The 25,562-nt window shown below is 35.4% G+C and overlaps 1 protein-coding gene across 2 annotated transcripts in view; it reads left to right on the top strand.

The window, feature by feature from the left end:
• hep (hemipterous) overlaps positions 1 to 25,562 on the top strand; it is a 186,406-nt gene that overhangs the window by 107,817 nt on the left and 53,027 nt on the right. For both annotated transcript variants that reach the window (XM_090396523.1, XM_090396524.1), the window contains exon 7: positions 20,036 to 20,116. In XM_090396523.1, the coding sequence (XP_090252649.1) occupies positions 20,036 to 20,116 (81 nt within the window). The remainder of the gene's footprint in view (positions 1 to 20,035; positions 20,117 to 25,562) is intronic.

Here is a 25,562-nt window from a genome sequence, read left to right as displayed (position 1 = left end):
ACCATTGTTGTCAACCCAACTCTGGATCCTAGTTCTCACAAGCTTCTCCAACAATTAACCACAACACCTGACACACAGATAGGCCTATAGTTTGATGCTTGAGTTCGATCACCTCTTTTATGAAGTGGCACAATCTTGCCCTCCTTCCACTCTTTAGGAACTTGACCAAGTGCAAGACTCGTATTAAAAAAATATATCAGGCACATCCAGAAAGCAAAGTCTGTTCAGAATTTATTGCCAAATACGATATGGGAGAGAGGTCATGTATGCATGGTAGTATAGAATGACTCATTAGCCAGCTGTTGATAATTTTACTTTCATTCCATCATTGTTGCCTTCTACAAATAATTTATGAGTGCTGTGACAAAAAATCCCTCCAGTTGCAAGGTTCATGGTGCGATATGGATTTTGTTGGCAGAAAACAATATTGCTGCAGAAATTCACTGCATAATTTTTGGGCCTAGCATAATGAGTGACAATAAGTTAGGCAACGGTGTCATTTGTTTAAAGAAGTGCGCAACGATGTTCAAAATTGAGAGTGCAGTGGCCAGCCAAGAGTCATTAAAAATGATTTGGTGGAAAAGTGAACATGAAAATTAATTGTGGTTACTCACTGAAGAAAATCAACAAGGAGAATGCTCATCATTTTTTTTGACTGATGGTGACTGAATTTTTTTTGTTTTCGGAGGATAATGAATGGTGCTACTGCACTGATTGTTGTTTTGGCTTGATGTTTGTGTATGAAATCCACGTTTCGTCACCAGTCACAATATGAGAAAAAAAAAAGGTTATCTCCTTCATTTATGTAACACTCCGATTATTTTTGAGCTGATTCCTGATTCACTGTTGTTTATGTGCATCAGCTGGCATTTTTGGGATCTATATAGTGGATCTATAGCATTGAGGCCAGGACAAGGATGCAAACAGATTATTCCTCAACAACTGCCTTTAGTGGAATGAATAATGCACAAGGGTCCATCTAGCACATAATTTCTTATAGCCTTTCTGTCACAATTTCATTAATGATTGTAGGCAGAAACTCCCAGAAATTCAAAAGAAAGTTCTGTCATTGTGAAACAACAATTCTCAGAAATTTGCGTGTTCACCTTTTTCTACCAAATCATCTGTCACCACACTTGGCTGGCCACTGCACTCTTGATCATGAACAGTGTTGCACCCTTCTTTAAGCAAATGACACCGCTGCCTAACTTTACTGTCACTCATTATGTTAGACCTGTAAACTTTACACAGGTCTAACATAATGAGTGACAGTAAAGTCACTCATTATGTCAGACAACCCCCCCCCCCCCAACCAGTAGGATTTTTTATCATAGCACTCATTATAAATTATTCATAGAAGAAGACAACAGATGAGAATAATAATGAATCACACTATGCTACAACCATGTGTGATCCTTCTCCGATATCTTATTTAGCAGTAAATTCTGAATGGACCATACTTTTTTGGATGCACCTCATATTTTACTGAAAATGTATAAAACATCATTGCTTGATGCAGGCTAGAGGTTAAAAATATATATATATAGAGAGAGAGAGAGAGAGAGAGAATGAAACTATTAATGTTTTAATAAATTAAAGACTTAATTCTGTATGTTAGTCAAGTAAATATTAGTTTAATATCCAACGTTTCACTGACTGATATCTGTCAGCATTTTCAAAGGAATACACAGATAAGCAATAGAAAGTAACAAAAACTAGGAAACTAACCGACAATTCTAAAAATTATATAAAGTTATCACTGCGTGATACAATGATATAATGCACGTGTCGCAAGCGCAACGTTTTATTTGTTGAGATATTTAATGTAATTTTCATGAAAGTTCATTTCTTTTTGGTTAAATGATCTGATTAGAGTTTTCCATATATCTGGTAAGATTAGGCTTTGATTCTTATTTAAGTTACCTGTTGAACGGGCGACTGTAGCAGCTTCTTTAAATGTTCTGGTATGGTAGGTGTCTTCTATAGGCAAAGTGTGAAGAAAGGCTTGATATATCCTGTCTGTTCCTTACATAGCCTGTGTGTTCTTTCTTTCTTGTATCAAAACTTCTAGATGTCTGTCCGATGTAATTAATACCACAAGAACAAGGTATGCTATAAACTCCAGAGTATTTGTAGAAAGGATGGCTATCTTTTGGTGATTTTATAAACTTTTGAATGGTCTCAATAGGTTTGAAGGTTACTCTGATATTACATCAGAGTAACCTTCAGATATGACCCAATACATCAGCTCTATAACAATTCCATTTGTTAGTGCTATATCCAGAAAATTAGCTCTTCTTCTAAAACCATATAATATCAGAGTAACCTTCAAACCTATCGAGACCATTCAAAAGTTTATAAGATCACCGAAAGATAGCCATCCTTTCTACAAATAGCCTGGAGTTTATAGCATACCTTGTTCTTGCGGTATTAATTACATCGGACAGACATCTAGAAGTTTGATACAAGAAAGAAAGAACACATAGGCTATGTAAGGAATATATCAGGCGGGATATATCAGGCCTTTCTTCACACTTTGCCTCTACCAACCATAATATTGAATGGGATATGAGTCATATGCCCTACATAGAAGACAACTACCATTCCAGAACATTTAAAGAAGCTGCTACAGTCGCCCGTTCAACAGGTAACTTAAATAAGAATCAAGGCCTAATCTTACCAGATAAATGGAAAACTCTAATCAGATCATTTAACCAAAAAGAAATGAACTTTCATGAAAATTACATTAAATATCTCAACAAATAAAACGTTACACTTGCGACACGTGTATTATATCATTGTATCACGCACAGTGATAACTTTATATAATTTTTAGAATTGTCGGTTAGCTTCCTAGGTTACTTTCTATTGCTTACTAGTGTATTCCTTTGAAAATGCTGACAGATATCAGTCAGTGAAATGTTGGATATTAAACTAATATTTACTTGACTAACATACAGAATTAAGTCTTTAATTTATTAATACTAGTAGTCAAGAAAAAGGTCATAATATTAATGTTTTATTTGAACATCTGGTGAAGTGGGGAGAGTTCTAGTTCAGGAGGAAAGCTGTTCCAAGAGGTTAATGACAAAAAATGGAATGTATGAGAGTAACTCAAGAAGTTTGGTTGAGCAAGATTATAAAGTTGGACTAGGAATAGATTGTTAAGCAGAAACTATTTGTGTTTTGGCAAGTTTAGAGGAATGATGGACACCAGTTTGGTGAACTAGTTCTTGTTAGAAATCCCTACAGAAATAGAAAGGGAATAATGCAGAAACAGGATCTGTGAGAAAGCAGTTTAAGTTAGCCTGTTGGCATCCATTAACTGAATTCCCCTCTTCTCCTCTGTAGCACATTTTTATTACTATGTAATATCGCTTTCTTGCAATAAGACCTATAATGTTTTCAGGTACACTGGTGTCAAAAAGCTAATGATGAACTACATTTTTACCTGTATGTGAAAAAATTTTCATAACTACAGCCAAATATGGATATCAATTCATCGTCAGCATATTAATAAATTATATTACAAATATGTGTTATAAATTTCATGCAAATTAAATTGCAACACGTTTTTGGTAAAAGTTACAAATTTCCTGACATAGTTAAGGAATTAATGCACCGTGCTTACAGAAAACTATGCAGAGAGACATTTTAGTATATAATATGTCCACCCCAAGCTGCGATGTAGCTCTCACAATATTGTATCATGCTTAGCACCAAATGACTCAGGAGTTCTGGAGGGGGAATTTGAGCAGTAATGTGTTAGGTACATGGGCTATTGTGTCTCATACATTTTCTATGGGGTTGAGATCTGGGGAGCACGCTAGCCATTCAATTCAATTAATATCCTTGTCTCCAGAAGTATCTCCACTGCTCATGTACAATGTGGTATGGCATTGTCATCCATAAAAATGCTATGTTCTCCCCAGAACCTTTTGAATGGGCAAGCCCAGCTGGTTTTACTGACCACCCGGCTAATTAATGTTGTGAATTGACATGGCTAAATAATGAGAAAGAATGAAAAAATAATTTAAGACATTTTTTAATTAATAGTGATGAGAAATCAAACTGGAGGGTCTCAATACTCGTGATACCAGCTCAATTTCTTGCATTGCAAGCCAATCTCGAGAGTTTCGGATATTCACTTTGATGCACACCAATCCATACGTGGAAGAAGACAAAAATTGGGATCTCGAATACAACAGTATCTGTTGCAAAGAAGATCTTTTATGAAAGAGACATAATTTTGATGTTATATATATATATATATATATATATAACAAAGAATAAATTGAGAAACAAAGAAAGAAATAATAAACACTGACCAGGCATGCAGTCAGGAATACATATCCATACTTGAAGTAGAAAAAGCCATCAAAGGCTTGAAATGTGGAAAGGCAGCAGGAGTAGATGATATTCGACCAGAAATGCTGAAGTATGGTGGTATAAGAGTCTTACAGTGGCTGCACTGCATAGTTCAGAAAGCCTGGACAGAGGGACGAATTCCCGGTGATTGGAGTAGAGCTCTCATAGTACCCATATATAAAAAGAGAAATAAAACTGAATGTGAGAATTACAGAGGTATTTCCCTACTGAGTGTTCCTGGCAAGATCTATGCAAGTATACTTGAGAAACGGTTGAGAAGAATTGTGGAAGAAAAGCTTGGTGAAGAACAAGCTGGATTCAGGCCAAATAGAGGCTGTCAGGATCAGATCTTCACTTTACGACAAATAGTCGAGAAAGCATGGGAATATAACAGAGATCTGTATTTAAGTTTTGTCGATTTGGAAAAGGCATATGACAAGGTGCCAAGAGAGAAGCTACTCAATACGCTACAGTTATATGGTGTCGATGGGGCATTATATCAAGCAATATATTTGAGTTGTAAGTCAGCAGTTAGAATTGAAGGAGGTACAGGAAGATGGTTTAATGTTAAATCTGGTGTGAGACAAGGATGTACATTATCCCCTCTGTTATTCATTATCTATATGGATCACATTATGAAGGAAAGTGGTATTAAACATGATATCAAAATTGGAGATGTTAATGTCAACTCTTTGCTTTATGCGGATGATGTTATACTTCTAAATAAATCCGCTACAAGTCTGCAAGATTCTCTGACTAAATCTAAATTGAATAGCTGTTGTAATAGATATGGCATGAAGGTAGCAATAAAAAGACAAAGACAATGAAAATAGGCAGAATCATAGAAAATGTCAACTGTGTTGTGAATGGAGAACCTGTGGAACAAGTGAAACATTTCAGCTACTTAGGCACGATTTTTACTGAAGATGGTAAATTAAATATAGAAATAGACAACAGAATCAGCAAAGCTGGTATGATAGGAAGTCAATTGAATAAATTCATATGGAATAAGAGAGAAATTAGTCGGAACACTAAATTAGCTATACAAGACAGTGTTCAAACCAGTTTTAACTTATGGATCTGAGAGCTGGGTCAGAAGTAAAACACTTGACCAAAGACTAGAGACCGCAGATATGAGAGTCCTGAGAAAGATTATAGGTGTGAGCAGATGGCATCAATGGCAATATCATATTAAAAACGAGGATATTAGGAAAGAACTTGACATTGTCAACATCCAGGAATGCGTTAGCAGAGCTAATCTCAGGTGGTATGGTCACTTAAATAGAATGGGTGAAGAAAGATTAGCAAAACAAGTGTTCTCTGCCAGGTTGGCCGGAAAATGACCCAGAGGAGGACCAAGATATAGGTGGATTGATATGGTACAAAGTGCCTTAGACAATAGAAATATAAGATCTGATAATGTTGGAATCTTGACAAGTAACGGACTGATTTGGAGGAAAATTGTAGATAGGAAGTTAGTAATGATGTAATTTTTTTCATGTAGTACTATCATATCCTGTAAACCCCTTGAGGGTACATGGCAGGAATTTGATGATGATGAGAAATAAATTGTGAAAATTGAGCAAATTCAAATCGAAGGCAAAAATCGATGTTAAAAATCTACATTTATTTCTCTTAATAATCGTTTTTGTCCGAAGATCATGAGTCAAGTATTTAATATTTTATTTTGTAAAAGCAAATAGGCCTGCACATCAATATAGTTGTGATCTTAGGGAATTCTCGAAACTCTCGAGAACTATGACATTGGTCTCAAGTGATACAAATTCCCATTCCTAGTAATTAATACTTATAAATAGTAAAATTGCGACATAATGCGCGTTATGTGTCTCGGGTATTACTGTCAGTGCACAACTCAGTTTTATTCTGTTCAAAATTAAATTTGCTTCCTATTTCAAATCCTCTGTGTCCTTTTGTATCATTAACTAGCATGAAGACATCAATTATAACAACATTGTTAATGTGGCATTTTTTGTACCAACTGCTGTAATACCTTGAAAACTTCCTCCATTTCTTCTTTAGTTAACCTTCTGTGGGACTATAGATAAGTGTTGTATACTTACTGCACATACACTGCTTGGAAAGAAGTCAACAGGCATCCTATGGGCAAGGGCATCATGCCATGTAGCAAGTTGTGTTTGTAGCCAGCATAATTGGAGGAACATGATGCTTCTAAGTCAGTGCAACTGTGCCCAGGGTGAAATGACTGTGAGAAAGGAACTGATGGAGTTTGAAAGAGGTGTTGCAATAGGATGCCATGTTGCAGGCTTCTGTTTTATAAATTTCACCATCCAGAGTGATACCATACTGAGATGGAAGTGTAGGAAGTCAACTGCAAGTGCTACCCACAGTGAATGACCCACTACACTTACCAGACATGATTGTAGGATGCTATGAAAAATAATATGTAAAAACTGCACATTCATCTGCCAACACGTTGAATGCAAAGTTTTGAGCATCAACTGAAATGAAATTTGCACAAAAACATTCACCAAAGCTCACAGAATGGGTTTCTTTAGTAGGACTGCACTCATTGTGCTAATGTCTATGTGGCATCTACATCTTCTGTTGACCCCTCACACACACACGCACACACACACACCCTCTGGTCTATAGCAACACTGAACAATATACTTTGGCCTCTATTTCACAAGATAAATCCTCCTTAATATCTAATTTTGTTGGTTATAATTCTTCAGCTATCATCAGCAATAACTTACCTCCTGTCCTTTTCTCTCTATCCTCCCTGAAAATACAGTACCCTTTACATTCTATCCCTGTAACTAGATAATTTTCTGTCAACCAGGTCTCAACTGATGCCTATAATTTGGGTAAGTCGAGCTGACCAATGCCATAAACTCCTCTTCCTTATTCTTGATACATCTTGTATTCATGTACATTCATTTTTACATCTCCTTGTACCCACAATTACCCTTGTGTAATGTCATTACCAACACATTTGAATCAGAAACCTGTGAAATCGCATTCAGCATTATATAATTATTTCTGTACACATGCTCATTCATCACAGGGATGGCCAGATGCATACTCGATTGCATTCCTCACCCCCTGATATCTCTAGTTTCCCTGGTTTTGCACCTTCAAACTCTCACTAAACAACTTTCTCCAAACATCTAACTCCAAAATGCTCAAATGTAGTCCATCAGGCATATACAAGTCCTTTCTTTCACCTTTGAGTAATCAAGAATTAATGAGTTAACTCTCAAGAATCCTTTGGGTCACTCATTGAGGTTAAAGAGATCTGAGGGTTTGCTAGTTTTTGGAGATGACCCTTTACTTACACAAGGGTTGAAACCAGTCCTCCCCATGCATAGCATTATAGACACCTGAAAGGATGTATGCTTTGCATTATGGGATACTGAGGCAATTAATGCGAAGTTGTGAGCCTCTATATACAAGTAGTGTAGTCTTTATGACTACACCAACTTTGTTTGCTTACATTTGGATATAAGATTAACCATGAATATAATTTCATGAGCATTTTTAATTTAATTTATAACCAAATGAAAAAAATTTCAAAAATTTAAGTATCTCATTTGTAATCCAAGGCTTTCACATTTGTAATTTTGTAGCCTTAACACTGTCTGCTGCTCTTTTAGCTGTCATAACTTTCCATTCATTTTCACTGTTTGTCTCAAGCATGCGATCTGTTTCTTTTTTAAATTCATTTTTTGCATATGAGTTCTTCCTGAGTTTGATATTCATTTTCTTCTCCTTATTCTATGTACATATTTTCTCATGTTTTATTTTACATTTTCTAATAAGTGAGTGGTCATTCTCTATTTCAGCTTCTAGGTAACTGTAGCATGACTTGAGTTGGCTTCTGTGTCTCTTTTTCAATAGTATGTAATCAATAAACATATAATAAATTACTCTAATAGTTTTATTCAGTGCTTTAAATGGAAGGTTAGTATGTTCTGTTATTTTTTCTCAGGTAGACAAGCTATTCATGCTGCCTTTCATCTTACACACACATACACACAGAATGAATCAGTACACAGAAACATTGTCACCATTTACCTATATAACTTAGTTATAATATTCATTTCCCTCCTAGCTGTTCAGGTGAAATATTTTATATATTTATTAAAGTAAAATGAAAATATTTGATGTTTTAATTGAAATTCTGAATACATTTGCTCAAACAAAATAGATGGCGTAAAAATTAAAATGGTGCCAGATGGTATTCTGTGTATGCACTGCATCTTCATTGCTAATAAAATGGTGGCCTTTCAAGTTTATTTGAGTGCTTATTTGCTTTATTTACCTTACCACAGAGCAAGGTTTCACATTTTATACTGTCCACATAACTGATTGTTCTACATGGAATGTATATGTTACTAAAGCGAACACTTAATAACTTGGCTATTTCTAATACTTTTCTGCCATCTGTATTCACTAAGGTCATTCTTCCATTGACTTGATACATAGAGATAAAATTCTCCTGGATATCCCTTGGCTTGTTTGGCTAACTTCTTTTCATAATTTAGTTTTGCCTTACTATGCTATGGCTGTCACTCTCCTGGCCTGTGATTTTACTCATCATTGCTCAAATCATGTTTCTTATATCTTGCATTCAGATATGATATCTTTCGACACACTGACTATTTCCCATTTCACTGATTCCCGTACCATGTACTTTATCATTGCAAGGAACTCCTTTAAGCTGTGTTGCATGTGGAAATGCTAATATGTCATTGATTATTCATAATAATACTTAGTGGTATAAAAGAAACACCAAGAAAGGAAATAATAATAATTATTATTATTATTATTACTGTATTATTATATGGGCATCTCCATGGAATCCAAAAACTTATTGCAGGAGACCCAATTTATCCACATAATATATCATACCTCTCCTTGAACTCATTAACAGACAAAGATCACAACTACCTCTGGCAACTCATTCCAATCAGTCACGACTTTCTAAGCAAAAAATCTAGTCCTCAAGCCCATACTAACCACACCTTTATTCAACTTCCAGGGATGACCACTTGTTCTGGTCCCTCGTCAAGTGCTGAAAATTTCTCCTGCATCAAGCCGATAAAACTCTTTGAGCAACTTAAATGTTTCTATCATATCCCCTCTTTTTCTCCTATCAACCAACTTCTGCAATCCACACACCCCTATGAGGATAGAAAACATTCCTCAGGCACTCGCCTATGAAACCTCTCCACTACTTCCTCATCCCCAAGAAACCCAGAGGAGCAGACTTGGTCACAGTAATCCAGATATGGACATATCAAAGCCTTATGAAGAGGAATAACAACTTCTTTATTTCTACTTGTTAATGAGTTCTTCACTAGCCAAGTAATCTTATGGGCTAATTTAGCAATCTTAGCAATATGTTCTCTAAATTTAAACTCTCTGTCTACCACCACCCCTAAATCTCTAGCTTCATCTATTTCCTGGAGTACAGTGCCATCAATGTGATACACAGCTTGTAATCTATTTAACCCAAAATGCATAACTTTGCATTTCTGGACATTAAACTGACACGCTGTTTAAATCTTCCTGCAAGCTCTCCACATTGCCTTGATTAACTATTACTCTACCTAATTTTGCATCATCAGCAAACAACTGAATATTTCCTTTCAGGTCATTTCCTATATCATTTATGTACAAATTAAACAGCAATTGTCCCAGCACTGAACATTGTTGTACACCTGTTTCCACCTCGATTCTGCCTCTCCATATACTACTTTTTGATATCTGTTCAGCAGCCACCCTCTTATCCAGTGTCATATCCATCCCCATTTGTTCTAATTTGCATAACAATGTTAATAGTGGTATTTTGTCAAATACTTTTACAAAATCCAGCAAAATCATCGTGTAGTAGCCATTTCCTTTATCCAACTCAGCTGTTACTCTATTATTTATAAAGTTAATAAATTACTAAGGCATGACCGACCCTTCACAAAGCTATGTTGACCCTCATACGGTATCATATTTTTATCTACCCATTCATGGATTCTCTTTTTTACCAGTATTTCTAGTACTTTTACCACCATGCCTGAGATACTGATTGGTCTATAATTTGCTACTCTAGTCTTAGAACCTCCCTTATGCAAAGAAATAATAATATTATGAGAAATTCTTCTCATAATCTTATTTTGCCTTCCTTGTCATGCTGGTCACCTTTCTTGCCTGAGACTTGTACTGTTCATGAGTTTGCTGGTCATCTTTCTCTTTATATACCCTCCACAGCATTTTCTTCTTATGCAGATCGTGCTCAAATATTATTCATCCCTCTAACTTCTACCTGATTAACCCTCCTTACCCTAAGTATATAATTTAATACTGCTTCCTCTAGATGACCCTTAACTATATCCCTTGCATTATTAACATCCTTTCCCTGCAGTGTTTTATACCATGGTACAAATTTAAGCTTTTTCCTAAGCATGTCATAATCATCTGCCTTGTAGTTCCACAAATACTCCTTCTTAATAGAATATTCCTAATGTTTTACAACCTTCCAAGTCAAGACTGCACAGTCACTTTCACTAATTGGAGGCAATATGGTCACCTTGGTTATGGATAGCTCTTCTGATCCTAACCAGTTCCAGTACTCTACTACCCCTTGTCCCCTCCATCACATGCTACCTTAAATGATTATCTCTCAGCAGTTGTATAAATTCTGTTTCCTTCCTGCCATGTGATCTTTCTTCCTTCCAGTCTATATCTCCATAGTTGAAGTCCTCCATAATAATCACTTGACCTGTACTCATTGTACTAATTTGGCAATGCATGTCTTCCAGCTCATCTGTGAAACTCCCTGGCCTATAGCAGCAACTGACTGTATATTTTGTTTTATTGGTCTTAATCTTGCACCAGATTGCTTCAAATGAACAGCCACTCTCCTGCTTGTCTCCTATTCTTTTTGGTTGCAATTCATCTGCTATCATCATCAGTACTCTTCTTCCCATCCTATCTTCCCTGAAAATATTAAACCCTTCACATTCAATCCCTGTAACTACATCATCTGCTGTTAGCCAAGTCTCACTAATGCCTATAACGTTTGGTGAGGTTTCAATAACCAATGCCAAAAATTCCTCCCTCTCGTTCCTGATACTTCTGGCATTAGTATATTGAAACAGCAACATCCCTTTCCCCCCACCCCACCCACCTTTACTTTCTGAATTAACTACCCTATTCAATGTTTTTATTTGAGAGACTAGATTCCTCACTTAGTCATTCTCACCCTCACTCGCTTCATGGTGCCTTCACACAAACTCACTTCCTTCCACCCTAATTGCTTAAGCTTGCCTGAATTTGCACATCGGCATGCTCGATGAACAAAGCTCTCTCCAGACACCACCAAAACTAAACCATTCAGAAGAGACTGAATAATTCGCAGATATTGAGTCTCCATACATAATTTTCTCCTTAATTTGTTTTTCTTGTTTGTTCAGTCGATCTTTATTATTCTTTTGGATTACCTGCTTTCTTTTTTTGAACCCTGCTTAACTCTTGCTGCTTCTGCAGTTTTTCAGTTTCACACTTTCTCCTATGAAGGATAACATTTAAGTATGTTATTTCTTTGTTGATATCCATTTCATTCTCCTCTATTTCCACACAGCCACACGTTCGACATTATTAACATCATTTTCCATCTTATTGTTTGTATTTGTTGCTTTCTCATCACCTAACACACTCACTTTCAAAACACTTAATACGTACTCTCTCTCCAGTTTCAGTTTCCTTCTACATATTCTTTAATTTTCTCAATGCATACACTGCACTGAATAATATCCCACAAATTCAAATCGTCAGAGAAAGTTGTCTTTGCTGCCATTGTTTGTCCCGTTGGTGTGATATTTATTGTATTTTTATTGTGATATTTATGGCAATATTACAATATTGCCATAAATATCACAATAAAAATGTTATAAATATACTAATACTCTAAAAACACAAAAATTTACACTTATACACAATAATACTCTAATTTTCTGATGAAAAATCACAACAAAACAAATAAAAATCGCTAATTTCACAAGTCTGCTAAATTACATGACCACTCGCAATATGAAACCAAAACTGAATTTGCATAAATCTTAACAGGAACATTCAGTAGAGAAATACTTTTGTAATTCTTGCATTCCTTTTTTATTTCCCTTTTTTATAGATGGGTACTATGAGAGCTCTGCTCCAATGATCTGGAATTTGACCCCTTTGACCAGCCCTATGATTTATGCAATGCAGCCACTGTAAATTTATATCTCCATCTTTGAGCATTTCTGGCCAAACTTCATTTGCTCCAGCTGTTTTTTCCCCATTTTAAGTTTTTTATTACTTTTTCTACCTTCAAGTATAGATATGTATTCCTGTCTGGAGTTTTCTACCACCATGCTTACATTGCTTGTTTCATTTAGTAGTCTTTCAAAGTAATTACTCCACACATCTAGAATATCTTTATCTTCAGTTTTTATATCATCTCTGATTCCTTTTGCAGTCCTTCATTTCTAAGCTTTTTTGATAGCTTATTAGATATTTTACTACATTCCTAATATTTATTTTCTATGTTCTTACCAAAGTCTTCCCTTGATGTTTGCTTTCTTACATTTTTCTCTGTATTCTCTAAGAGCAGAGGCTGACTTGCAAGGAACTTTCGATATGCTTTCTTCTTTTCCTTGACTCCCTCTAACTTCCTGAGTCCACCATGGGGTTCTGATTTTTCTGTCCTTAAAGACAACTTCACCACATGCCTGTCTAGCTGAATCAATGTTTTCTTCAATATTTGCCACTGAATCTCCAAGATTTGGTTATTGTTTTGAAATTCTTTCATTTTTTCTTGAATGATGTTTGTGTATTTGAGTCAACCTTGCACAGCTGCTCAACTTATTCATTTTAACTTTCCTACACACTCTTCTTTTCAATATGAAGTTCAATTTTATCCTGCTCAAAGCTACATACTAATCATTTCCTATTTCAAGTCCTGTGTATATACTTTCATCCTGAATCAGTAGGAAAATATTGCTATCAACTGTAACATAGACAATGAGGCTTCTTATTTCTTGCATCTTCTCTCCATCTGAATTTGTGCACATTTTTATGTTGGAACATGGTGTTAGTCATAACTAATCCATGTCCTGAACAGAAATCTAGCAGGCATTTACCATTATTATTAGCTTTGTGCTTTTGTCCATATTTTCCCAAAGCATTTCTATATGCCTGGTAATCATTTCCTGCTGTGCCCTTTAGATCCCCAACCAGCTGCCATCTTTAATGTCTCAAAAAATTCATCTATTTCTTCCTTGGTGGAACCTTCTGTGGTACCATAAGCATAAAAAAGTCTTATTGTCCAGTTCCCCATTCTACTATTTGCCCACATCAGTCTACTTGATATTGCCTGCCATTCAAGATTATCACCTCATATTTAGGGTTGAATACTATAGCTACTCCCTCTTTTCCTTGATTGTCATTGCCTGCTGGATTGATAGTACTAATCTTGAACTTTGTTGATATTGAGTTGGGACTTGTTCTAGTATTTGTTCCAGTAGTTTACTTTTCGCTGTTTGCACTGGTTCCCTGGCGAATGGGGGCCTTGTTTAATCGGGCAACGCCCTAGCAGGCATGAAATTCTGTCATACCGTACCATCATTTTATATTGTGGTTTAAGCCAATAATACAAATTGGTTGGCTAAATCCCAAATTGCCAGCCCATCCTCATTTATTCAGTGTCCAGATCAATACCTAACAGAGGGCACCATAAGAAGGTGAGGATTAGACATTAGGTCAGAAGCCCCAGTCAGTTCCCTCCATTCCTTAAAAGGCTATGTGGAGGTCTCCTTCCAGTTACATGCTTTGACCCTTAAGCATCCCTTAACTAATTGTAGAAAATTCAATTTTAACTGAAAACTGAGCTAATGTCCTACTATAATGCACTCTGTGGGCCAGATACCATACAGTTAATTTAGAGAAGTTAGGCTATGGTCTCAAAAAGACTTTCCCAGATCTTCGGTAAATTAATGCAACCATACTTGTCAAGGTTGGGATGGGAACAGTTTTGCTGTGATCCTGTGTTGCATGTAGGAAGGATGGTAATGCATGTCGATTTAATCAATTTTATATGGGCTGTAGCCATTGGCTAAAAAGGTGTTGCAAAAGTCCCTGAGCTTAGTTTCAAGGACTGTGTCATTTGAACAAATACACTTGGGTTAGTGAGTGTTTTGTAGGATGTTGGCTATTAAAATGCACTAAAAATGTATCCAGTCATAATATCTGGACCATGAGGCCAGACAGTAAACATATTATCAACATAGTGCATCCAAACTAATGGTTTACGTGGTGCTGTGTTTGTTTGGTTTCAAAACGTAGAAGTTACCTAGACGAGGGAAAAGAAGTGACCCCGTTGCAGTTCCACCTAGCTGTTTATATATTTTTCCTTTCCATAAGAAACGATTTGCATGCATGCATGGTGAATATGAATAATTCAAATTATGTCAGGGGAAAATGGATCTCTTCCTGTTCTTCCTGAATATGCTGATTCCATCACATTCTTTTCCTGCAATGATATTGTTTTCTGTTAGTGATGTATCAGCCAACAGTCATCTCGCATTAAATACGCTGGTTCTCACCTGATCTCTGAAGTTAAGCAGCATTGAGCTTAGGAGGATGATCATCTGTCATCTGGGAGCATTGAATACTACTGTTGGCATAATATAATTTGCCGGCCTGATTGGCCAAGTGGTAAGCATACCAGCTCTCCAAGCAATGGGCTACAGGTTCAAATTTCAATGTGGGCATGGATGTTTGTGGATGTCTTTAGGTGGGAGATGAATTTCATTGCCCGGTGTGAGACCACCGTTCCACTTATTTGAGATGGCTTGAAAAAGTTCCACTGTTAGTCTCTAGAGCAGGGGTTCCCAACTATATAAAAAATTAAATTAAAAATACAAAAAAAATTATATATATATCAATAAATTTTTTTAAAAATACAAAAAAATGTTTAGCCCACCCACAGTATCAAATGTACTCTAGGTTTGCAAATAACTTTTTGTGGGTGGAAACAACATAAAAAAAAGTCTCGCACTGATGCAAATAATTTTGCTTTTCTTTCACTCTTCAACTTTATTTCTAATACTGCTGGTATTAATGTATTCTTCATAGCCTACCACTAGAGTATGCAAGGTAACTCTTAAAACATGACCACTTCACAAGGAAGCTACACTTGATTCTTCCAACCAAATCCCTTACATATTTAATTTATAATCCCTTACCTTCTGTTCTTGACAGAAATATTCCTGGGAGTAATCTATATTCATTGCGCATACATTTTCATGTCACTACAGACACATCTAGTTTCTCTTACTGTTCACTCTTTTAATGGACAACAGTTCTTCCATGCAACTGAATGCCAAATTCGTACAAGTGTAATCCATCCCACAACAAAGTTAACCCTCAGAATCATCCCATACTGCACACAGTAGAGGGTGCACTAAATCATTTACAATAGCTTTCTTCCTTAGTTTTGACTCTTAAGCTTCCTTTTTTTTCTTTCATATCTTCTCTTATACAATATTTCTCCTTTCAAATCATTCAGTCCAACTAGCATCCACTTGTTCTACTGTTTACATATTGCCTAGCATGAACATTCACTCCTGCAAAGCATGCTTTTATTGCTCATTCATCCATTGAAAGTGAATTAAAGATGGCAGAAATTGAACCTCTAAAACCCACCCCAACTCAACATCACCAGAGTTCAGAATCGGTACTATCAACATAAGAAGCCTGAATGGCAAAGAAATGTAGCTAGCTGAGGATTGGATAAGTACCAGATCGACATAATAGGGGTGACTTAAAAAAAAAAAAAAAAAGACAATAAATACAAAATGTTATATTCAGGCAATGACAATCAAGGCAAAGAAGGAGTAGCCATAGTATTCAACACTAAATACAAGGCTAATCTTCTTGAATGGCAGACAGTCTCAAGTAGAGTGATGTGTGCAAATATGAGAATGAGGAACTGGACAATGAGGCCTATTTTACACCTATTGTCCCATTGAGGGTTCTACTAAGGTAGAAATGGAGGAATTTTTTGAGGCTTTAGAGAAAGCAACTGACACAATGAAAAATGAAAAGTTGGTCCTTGTTGGAGATCTGAATAGCAGATAGGAAATGATTGTCAGACATACAAAATATTTTGGAAAAATTTAAAGAAAAGGGCAAAGCTAATAATAATGGCAAATACCTATTGGATTTCTGCTCAGGACATGGACTGGTTATTACTAACACAATGTTCCAACATAAAAATGTGCACAAATTCACATGGAGAGAAGAGGCAAGGAATAAGAAAAGTCTCATTGACCACGTTATTGTTTTCATAGTGATGTTTTCTTTCTGGTGCATGACACTAGAGTGCACAGCAGATTTGAAATTGGAAGTGATCACCATTTAGTCTTGAACAGGATAAAATTGAATGTCATATTGAAAAAAATAACATGTAAGAAAGTTTTAAAGCGAATAAAAGTTGAGCAGCTCTCAGATATGAACTGTAGACTGAAATATATAAACATTATTCAAGAAAAAATTAAAGAGTTTGAGAACAGGAACCAAACCTTGGAGATTCATTGGCAAGCATTGAAGAAAACATTGATTGATTCAGCCAGAGAGGCATATGGTGAGGTTGTCTGCAAGGATAATCAGAACTCCATAGTGGACACACAATAAGTTAAACAGGCAGTGAAGGAAAAGATAAAAGCATATCAAAAGTTCCTGGCAAATAAGTCAGCTTTTGCTCTTAGAGAATACAGAGACAAATGTAAGAAAGCAAACGCTGTGTACAACTAGCTAAACAAAAGTCATGGGAAGACTTTGGTAAGAATATAGAAAATAAATATCAAGAAAGTGGGAAGATATTCTGAATGTTGTTGAAGAAGCTCAGAAATGGAGGAAAGAGTGCTGTAAAAAGAATTAGAGAATGATAAAAGTGATATGAAAATGGGAGAAAAAGATATCCTTGAAGTATGGAGTAATTTCTTTGAAAAATTGCTAAATTAAACTAGCACTGATGACAGTACAGTGATAAAAGGCATGCAATCAGGAATACATATCCATACTTGAAGTAGAAAAAGTCTGAAATGTGGAAAAGCAGCTGGAGTTGATGATATTCGACCAGAAATGCTAAAGTATCAAGGTATAAAAGTCTTACAGTGGCTGCACTGCATAGTTCAGAGGGACAAATTCCAGATGATTGGAGTAGAGCTCTCATAGTACCCATATATAAAAAGCGAAATAATACTGAATGTAAGAATTACAGAGGTATTTCTCTACTGGGTGTTCCTGGTAAGATATATGCAAGTATACTTGAGAAGCTTGGTGAAGAACAAGCTGGATTCAGGCCAAATAGTGGTGTCAGGATCAGATTTCCACTTTTCGACAAATAGTTGAGAAGTCATGGGAATATAACAAAGATCTGTATTTAATAGAAAGGGGGATGGTAAATCCCTTTATGTTTTTATAGCCGGGTATGAAACTCAGATCGAAATCCATAGAGTTTCATGCCGAAAAAACTATCGGCATGAAAGGGGTCACTACCCAGACCGGTTGAAACCGGTCTGGGGAGTGACCTCTTCTCATAATGTAAAACAGTATATATATACATCTCTTAGGAGCTGGGTTTTAAATTATGAGAGAATATTAAAGTTAGTGACGGAGCTTGCTCCACCTTTGCATGGAGTTGCCCTGGTGTTGTACTATCCAAGTGATCATTTACACTTGGGCTCGCCGATAGTTTTTTCGGCATGAAACTCTATGGATTTCGATCCAAGTTTCTATAAAAACATAAAGCGATTTACCATCCCCCCCTTTCTATTAACATATTCGCCGGCTTATTAAATTAGATCTGTATTTAAGTTTTGTAGATCTGGAAAAAGCATATGACAAGGTGCCAAGAGAGAAGCTATTCAAAATGCTGCAGTTGTACGGTCAATGGGGCATTTTATCAAGCAATACTTAGTCTGTATTTGAGTTGTAAGTCAGCAGTTAGAATTGAAGGAAGTGCAGGAAGATGATTTAATGTTAAATCTGGTATGAGACAAGGATGTACATTATCCTCTCTGTTATTCATTATCTATGTGGATCACATTATAAAGGAAAGTGGTATTAAACCTGATATCAAAATTGGAGATGTTTATCTCAGCTCTTTGCTTTATACAGATGATGTTATACTTCTAAATAAATCTGCTACAAGTCTGCAAGATTCCCTGACTAAATTGCATAACTGTTGTAATAGATATGGTATGTAGGTCAGCAATAACAAGACAAAGACAATGAAAATAGGCAGAAGTATTGAAAATATCAACTGCATTGTGAATGGAGAACCTGTAGAACAACTAAAACATTTCAGCTACTTAGGTAAGATTATTAGTGAAGATGGTAAATTAAATATGGAAATAGACAACAGAATCAACAAAGCTGGTAATGGTATGAAGTCAGCTGAATAAATTTATATGCAATAAGAAAGAAATTAGTCAAAACACTAAATTAGCTGTATACAAGATAGTGTTCAAACCAATTTTGACTTATTGATCAGAGCTGAGTTAGAAGTAAAACACTTGACCAAAGACTAGAGACCTCAGATATCAGAGTCCTGAAAAGATTTGAGGCATGAATAGATGATATCAGTACCAATATTGTATTAAAAACCAGGATATTAGGAAAGAACTTGACATTGTTAGCATCCAGGAATGTGTAGTAGAGCTAATCTCAGGTGGTATGGTCACTTAAACAGAATGAAGAGGAAAGATTAGTAAATCAAGTGTTCTCTGCGAGGAAAAAGACCAAGATATAGGTGGATTGATACAGTAAAAAGTGCCTTATAACATAGAATGTGAGATCTGACAATGTTGGAGCATTGACAGGAAAATTTTAGATAGGAAGTTCATGATGATGTCAAATTTTCGTGTAGTACTATCATATCCTGTACACCCCTTGAGGAGATATGTCAGGAATTTGATGATGAAGAGAAATTGAACAAATGCAAAGCAGATAGCTTACCACTGAGTTACATCCCAGTCTTAATACCTCACGTAAATAATGTTGAGTATTTTATTGAGGTTTCATGCATATTTCAGCAGCTTGATCAATCAAAATAAAAATCAATAAAAGTGTAAATACCACCTAACTTATACTCATTATCAAGTGTACTTAAATTGTATTTTGTGAAATGTGTTCATTTGATTTTTTATGCATCATAAAAATGAAACTTTCTAAAGTTATTTAGTAACTTGCAAATTAAAATAAAAAGTGTGTGTGCGTTCGTTTGTTCGTTCGTTCACTGAATTTGGATTGCAGTTATCACACTTTCTTCATAAAATTGAGATAATAGTTGTCATTCTTGATGGTAACAATTTTTTTTTTCTCATATACCAATCATACCCAAGGCTAGACAAGCCAACAAAAATAAATATGTAAAAAAAATGTGTGAATGATTATATAAGCTGTTCACATCAGATATATGCATCATATTGTTAAAGAAATAGTTTTATGTAACACAAAAAATAGTTTAATGATATATGTTAGGAAATGCTGGAACACTTTCAGTGAAAATGTTGTAAATATTAGCTGTTTATACAGTTGGGACCCATTCCAGCAATTTATTTCAAATATGATTTATTTACAGCCTGAACGCATTGATCCACCAGATCCAACAAGGCCAGATTATGATATTAGAGCTGATGTATGGAGTTTAGGAATATCAATGGTATGATTTATTTATTTATTTTTAGTATTTTTTTTAAGCATTACTTTATTTGAGATTTTTATATATCTGATGTTGTTTAAGTAAAAGAAGCAAAATTTGTATTTTTAGAAGCATTAAAATAAAAAAAAGATGTTTTTTTATGATGTCTGTCTTCATAGTTGCAATAGTTTAATGTATGAGAGAAGTGAAGTTCAGTTAGCATAAGAAAGCCAACTTGCATTTGAGTAGGTTTTTTTTTTAGAGCACAGTATTGACACAGAATTTCATGAAAGAGAAGCATAGGTAACATGGCAGCCTAGTTCTGCTACTCATTCAAATGAAACAAACAAACAAAAGTAACAAAAATCTACTCATTAGATTTTTGTTTGCTTTCAGTTTGGGAAAAAAACGAAACATTCCTATCCATTATTACTGTGTCCTACCAAGAGAAAGTCCGTCTAGGATAGTAACTAAACTCACGAATTATATTTATGCTTGTTACATTTAAAGTGCATATGTAACTATTACTTAAAATCAGTGCTATGTCAATAGTACAAGTCAGCGCTATGTTTGTAAAAAGAAAATTAGAGCACTCAGAGAGGTACTAATCCCAGCCATGGTTAGAGATCAAATAACTCATTTCATAAAGAAAAAAAAATGTACAACATTTGAACCAGATGTACTAAGTAATCTCGCTAGCCAAACTGTAATGCATAATACACACTTACCACATCACATAAGTTGATTTATGTATGTTCACACTCAATCTATCTTCACTCTTACCATTTTCTCACATTTTTTTTTTTCTTTACATGCATATTACAACAAGGAATATAATAACATGTTCTATACTGCTAAGTTATAATCATTATACATAAAATTTAAGATATATTTTACCTATAACAATTATTAAGCAGAATGTTTCATATATTTTCATTCCTAATAGTAAAAAATGAATTTTGTCTGTCTGTTCTAATTCTTCTTTCACCATCTTTTTACACTGTCTAATCAAAAATCTGAATACTCTCCCTTCATAGTAGCGGATATGACTACATCACAACCATGACTCATGTAGGTATAAAAGGAAGCACATAGTCTTTCAATCTTCAAAGATAAACATTATCAATAAAATTGGCCATATTGAAGAGCTTAGTGATTTTCTATGGCTCAACAACAAATGCGAGGAAATTGAACTTCTGGACAGAAAGCACAAAACCAGAGAACTTCATGAAAAGGTTAGGGAGCTAACTAGCAAATCTTGAAGAAGGGTAGGCTCTCATTGCATTGAAGATACCAGTGGAAACATCCTAATGGAGAAAGACAAAATAATGAATAGACGGGTAGAGTGTTCAAAGGAACTCTACAGTCAGGATAGAATAGATAAGCCAATGCAAGAAGATTTGGAGAGGCCTACTGTTCTTACCTGGGAAGTAACAAATGCTATTAGGAAACTGAGACCAGGAAAAGCTCCAAGAATGGCTGGAATTATGACAGAATATCTGCAGGCTTTAGATGGTAAGGCTAGAAAATCACTGACTGACATATGTATCAAAATATATGAAACTGGACACCTGCCAAAAGATTTTAAGCAGTTAACATTCCTACCAATACCTAAAAAAATTGAAGAAAATCAAATGTGAAGAGTACAAAACAATCAGTCTGATAGCAAAAGCTATGTCATATATCATCCTAGAAAGAAATAAACATAACATCAAAATGGAAATTAATGAAACACAATCTGATTTTCAGGAAAATAAAAGAACTAGAGAAGGACTTTTCGACATTAGACCTATTATAGAAAGATATCTGGAGAAGCAGAAAGAAGTCTACTTATGTTTTATTGAGTACACAAAGGCCTGTGACAATATACAACATGAACAACTAATCAAATGCATCAGAAATTTAGGAGTCGATGGTAAAGATGCCAGATTACTGATAAATCTATATTGGGAGCAAACTGCCTCAATAAAAATATCAGGAGAAATCTCGAAGGAATTCCCAGTAATGAAGGGTGTCAGACAAGGCTGTGTTCTTTCTCCTATATTGTTTAACCTCTATACTGAAAATATCTTCCAGCAATTAGAAGAATTTAAAGGAGACAGGAATATAAACAACTTAAGATATGCAGATGATACAGTACTGTTAGCTGAAAATAAAAATAAAATAAAATAAAAAAAAAAGATCTTCAAAACCTACTAGAAGAGATGCCAATGCTAAGTGAAAAATATGGACTTAATTTCAGCTTCAAAAAAACTAAAACCATGCTGGTAATAAGAGAAAAGGGGAAAATACCCGATATAAATATTAAGATCAGAGGAAATACTTTAGATCAAGTAGAGAGTTATATATATTGGGTCAACTAATTACAGAGAATGGAAAGTGTGATAAGGAAATATTAACCACCACCTTCATCATCATCACTAACCATGGGCTCACTGCCTGTTGATGTCTGATGCCTGTTTCACTATCTTCTTCCACCTTTCTTTGTCCAGTGCACAGTGTTGCAGTTTTTGTATACCCATTCCACACCCAGTCTTTTATATCTATCCATTCTCTGTATGGTCTACCTCTTCTGTTTAAACCATCCAAAATACCAAACATAAATGTTTTTATCTTCCGGTCCTCACTCATTCTACAGATGTGTCCAAATAATTGCAGCTTCCGTTTTATAATCTTCTGCATTAGATTCTCTTTTGGTTCTATCTTCTGATAGAGCTCTTCATTGGTGATTTTCTTTACCCATCCTATTTTTAGAATCTTCCTGTAACAAGTTCTTTCAAATGCCAAAATTCTTTTTCTTGATTCTTTATTTATTACCCACGTTTCAGATCCGTACAGTTCACCGCTGAAGATGCATGTTTCCAGTACTCTTAATTTTGTTTGCAGACTGATCATTTTACTTTTCCAGATGTTATCCATGGCCTTCAGATTTGTTCTTCCCTTTGCAATCCTGATCTTTATTTCTTTTTTACAGTCCAAGTCATATGTCAGTTTACTTCCCAAATATGTGAATTGTTCTACATTTTCTATATCAGTTCCATCCACTTGTATCTTTTGTTTCATGTTCTTCTCACCAAATACCATTGTCTTTGTTTTTTCCAAGTTTATAACAAGTCCAAATCTCTTCCCTTTCTCATTTAACAGTTCCAGTGTTTTTTGTAGTTCTCTTTCGTCTTCTTCAATAATAACATTGTCATCTGCAAATTTCAGATTGTTAATTCTCATTCCGTGTACAGATATTCCTTTGGCATTTTCCTTCAATTTGTCCATTGCTCTTTCTAAATGTGCGATGAAAATGCTTGGTGATATTGGGTCTCCCTGTCTAGTACCTCTGCTTGTTTTAAACCATTTCCCCAAATCATCACCCATTCTAACTGCTGCTAATGTCACTTTCTGGTCAATACTGTCAAATGCTTTCTGAAAATCAACAAAGCAAGTATATATGTTTTTGTTTTTTCTCCTAGCTTTCTCTGCTATTAATTGTCAAAATCTGTTGAATTGTAGTTCTATCCTTCCTAAATCCTGCTTGCTCGTCTGCAAGGTATGCTCCCAATTGTGTTCTCAATCTTTCTGTCAATATGATCATCATCACTTTACCAAGGTGACTTATCAAGGCAATTGTTCTATAATTTTTACATTCTAGCTTATTTCCTTTTTTGTATAGTGTCACTAATATTGATTTCACCCACTCCTCTGGCATTTTCCCTTCTTTCCATACCATATTACATAGTTGGTGCATTTCTGTAACCATACTTTCACCACCATATTTAATAATTTCTCCAGTGATGTTATCGTTACCAGGACTCTTGTTGTGTTTTAGCCGTCCTATTGATTTTTTTATCTCTCCTCTTAAAATGTCCATATCATGCTCATTACCTGGTGGTGATATTTGCTTCACTTCTTCAGTCAGTTTCCCAACGCTATCTGAATCTAGTTTTCTTCATATAACTCACTACAGTGTCTTGTCCACCGCTGTACAATTTTTTCTTTATTCATCAATACTTCGCCTTTTTCATCTTTAATTGTGGTCTGTTTTTGTTGCCACTTTCTATTAATGGTTCTGATCATTTTGTATACCTCCCTTGTTTTATGCTCTCCATAGTATTGTTCTATATTGTTGCATTGGGCTTCTAACCATTTCATTTTATCCATTCTGACTGCTTTTTTCACCTCATTACACTTTCTTCTATATTACTCTTCTATTTGTTCTGATGTATCCCTTCTTATCTTCAACATTCTTTTCTCCTGTACTAACTTCAGTGTTTCTTGTGTAATCCATTTCTTCTTGATCTTCTCTTCTTCTGGCACTGTTTATATAACTGCATCTTCTATCACCTTCATTACTCTTTTCACTCTTAAATTCGAGTTTTTTTCTTTCTCCACACTTTTAAGTTTCTCTTCTAACACTGTTCTGTACCTTCTTCCCATTTCTGCTTCGCTTATTCGTTCTGTATCTTTTCTATTCTGATGTTGGGATTTATATTTCTTTTTTAATTTCAACTTGATGTTTGCAATCACTAAACTATGGTCCGAGTCTATATCCGCTCCTTGAAAAGTTCAACATTGCTGTACTGATGTTATCCATCTTCTTTTAATCATAATCATATCAATCATGTTTTTGGTTTTCCCATCATTTGATCATCACGTCCATTTTCTGTACTCCTTTTGTTGGAATCTTGTGTTACAGATCATGATCTCGTGGTCCACAGCAAATTCTAACAATTTTTCACTTCATTCATTTCTTTCTCCGAAACCATATTTTCCCATGACTCTTTCCCAACCATCATTATCTATTCCAACTTTGGCATTCCATTCTCCTTCAATAATTAACACATCTTGCTTTGGTATTGTTTCTATTGTCTCTGTCAGATCTTTGTAGAATAAGTCAATATCCTCATCTGTGCTATCAGATGTGGGTGCATATATATGGACTATTGATATGTTGAATGGCTTTGCCTGAAATCTTGCTACTATGATTCATTCATTAACTGGTTTGTAGCCTAACAGTGCCTCTCGAGCTCTTTTGCTAAGAAGGAAGCCAACTCCTGCTTCGTACATGGTGTCATGTCCTGACCATATTACTTCACATCCATTGATCTCTCCAGATGATGTCCATCTCATCTCTGCCAATCCTAGTATATCCCACCGATATCTCTTCATTTCCTCACGAAGTAGTTCTAATTTTCCTGACATCCAGAGTGTCTGCACGTTCCTACTGATAACAGTTCTGTTAGTTTCTGTTTCCTTTCAGTATCCCACTTTTCGATCCAACCCCAATCGCTCGATTGGTATCGCTGGCCTTGTTTATCCAGGTGACGCCCGAGCCGGCATGTTGTAGCTGTTGATTGTATAGGCATCAGATTAACTACCTTACCGGCCATTAAAGATCAGATACGCATCCTCAAAAGCTTCGTATCCATCATAAATTTCAATGTAATATGTGGACGTATATATATGTCCTGACCAG

This window comes from Typopeltis vanoorti, chromosome 8 (assembly GCF_054136105.1).
Source record: "Typopeltis vanoorti isolate ZY-2024b chromosome 8, IOZ_Tvanoo_1.0, whole genome shotgun sequence".
In the NCBI taxonomy this organism is placed as follows: Eukaryota; Metazoa; Arthropoda; class Arachnida; order Uropygi; family Thelyphonidae; genus Typopeltis; species Typopeltis vanoorti.
Note: the sequence above shows the minus strand (reverse complement) of the source record. Positions and strands in the feature narration are given on the sequence as shown.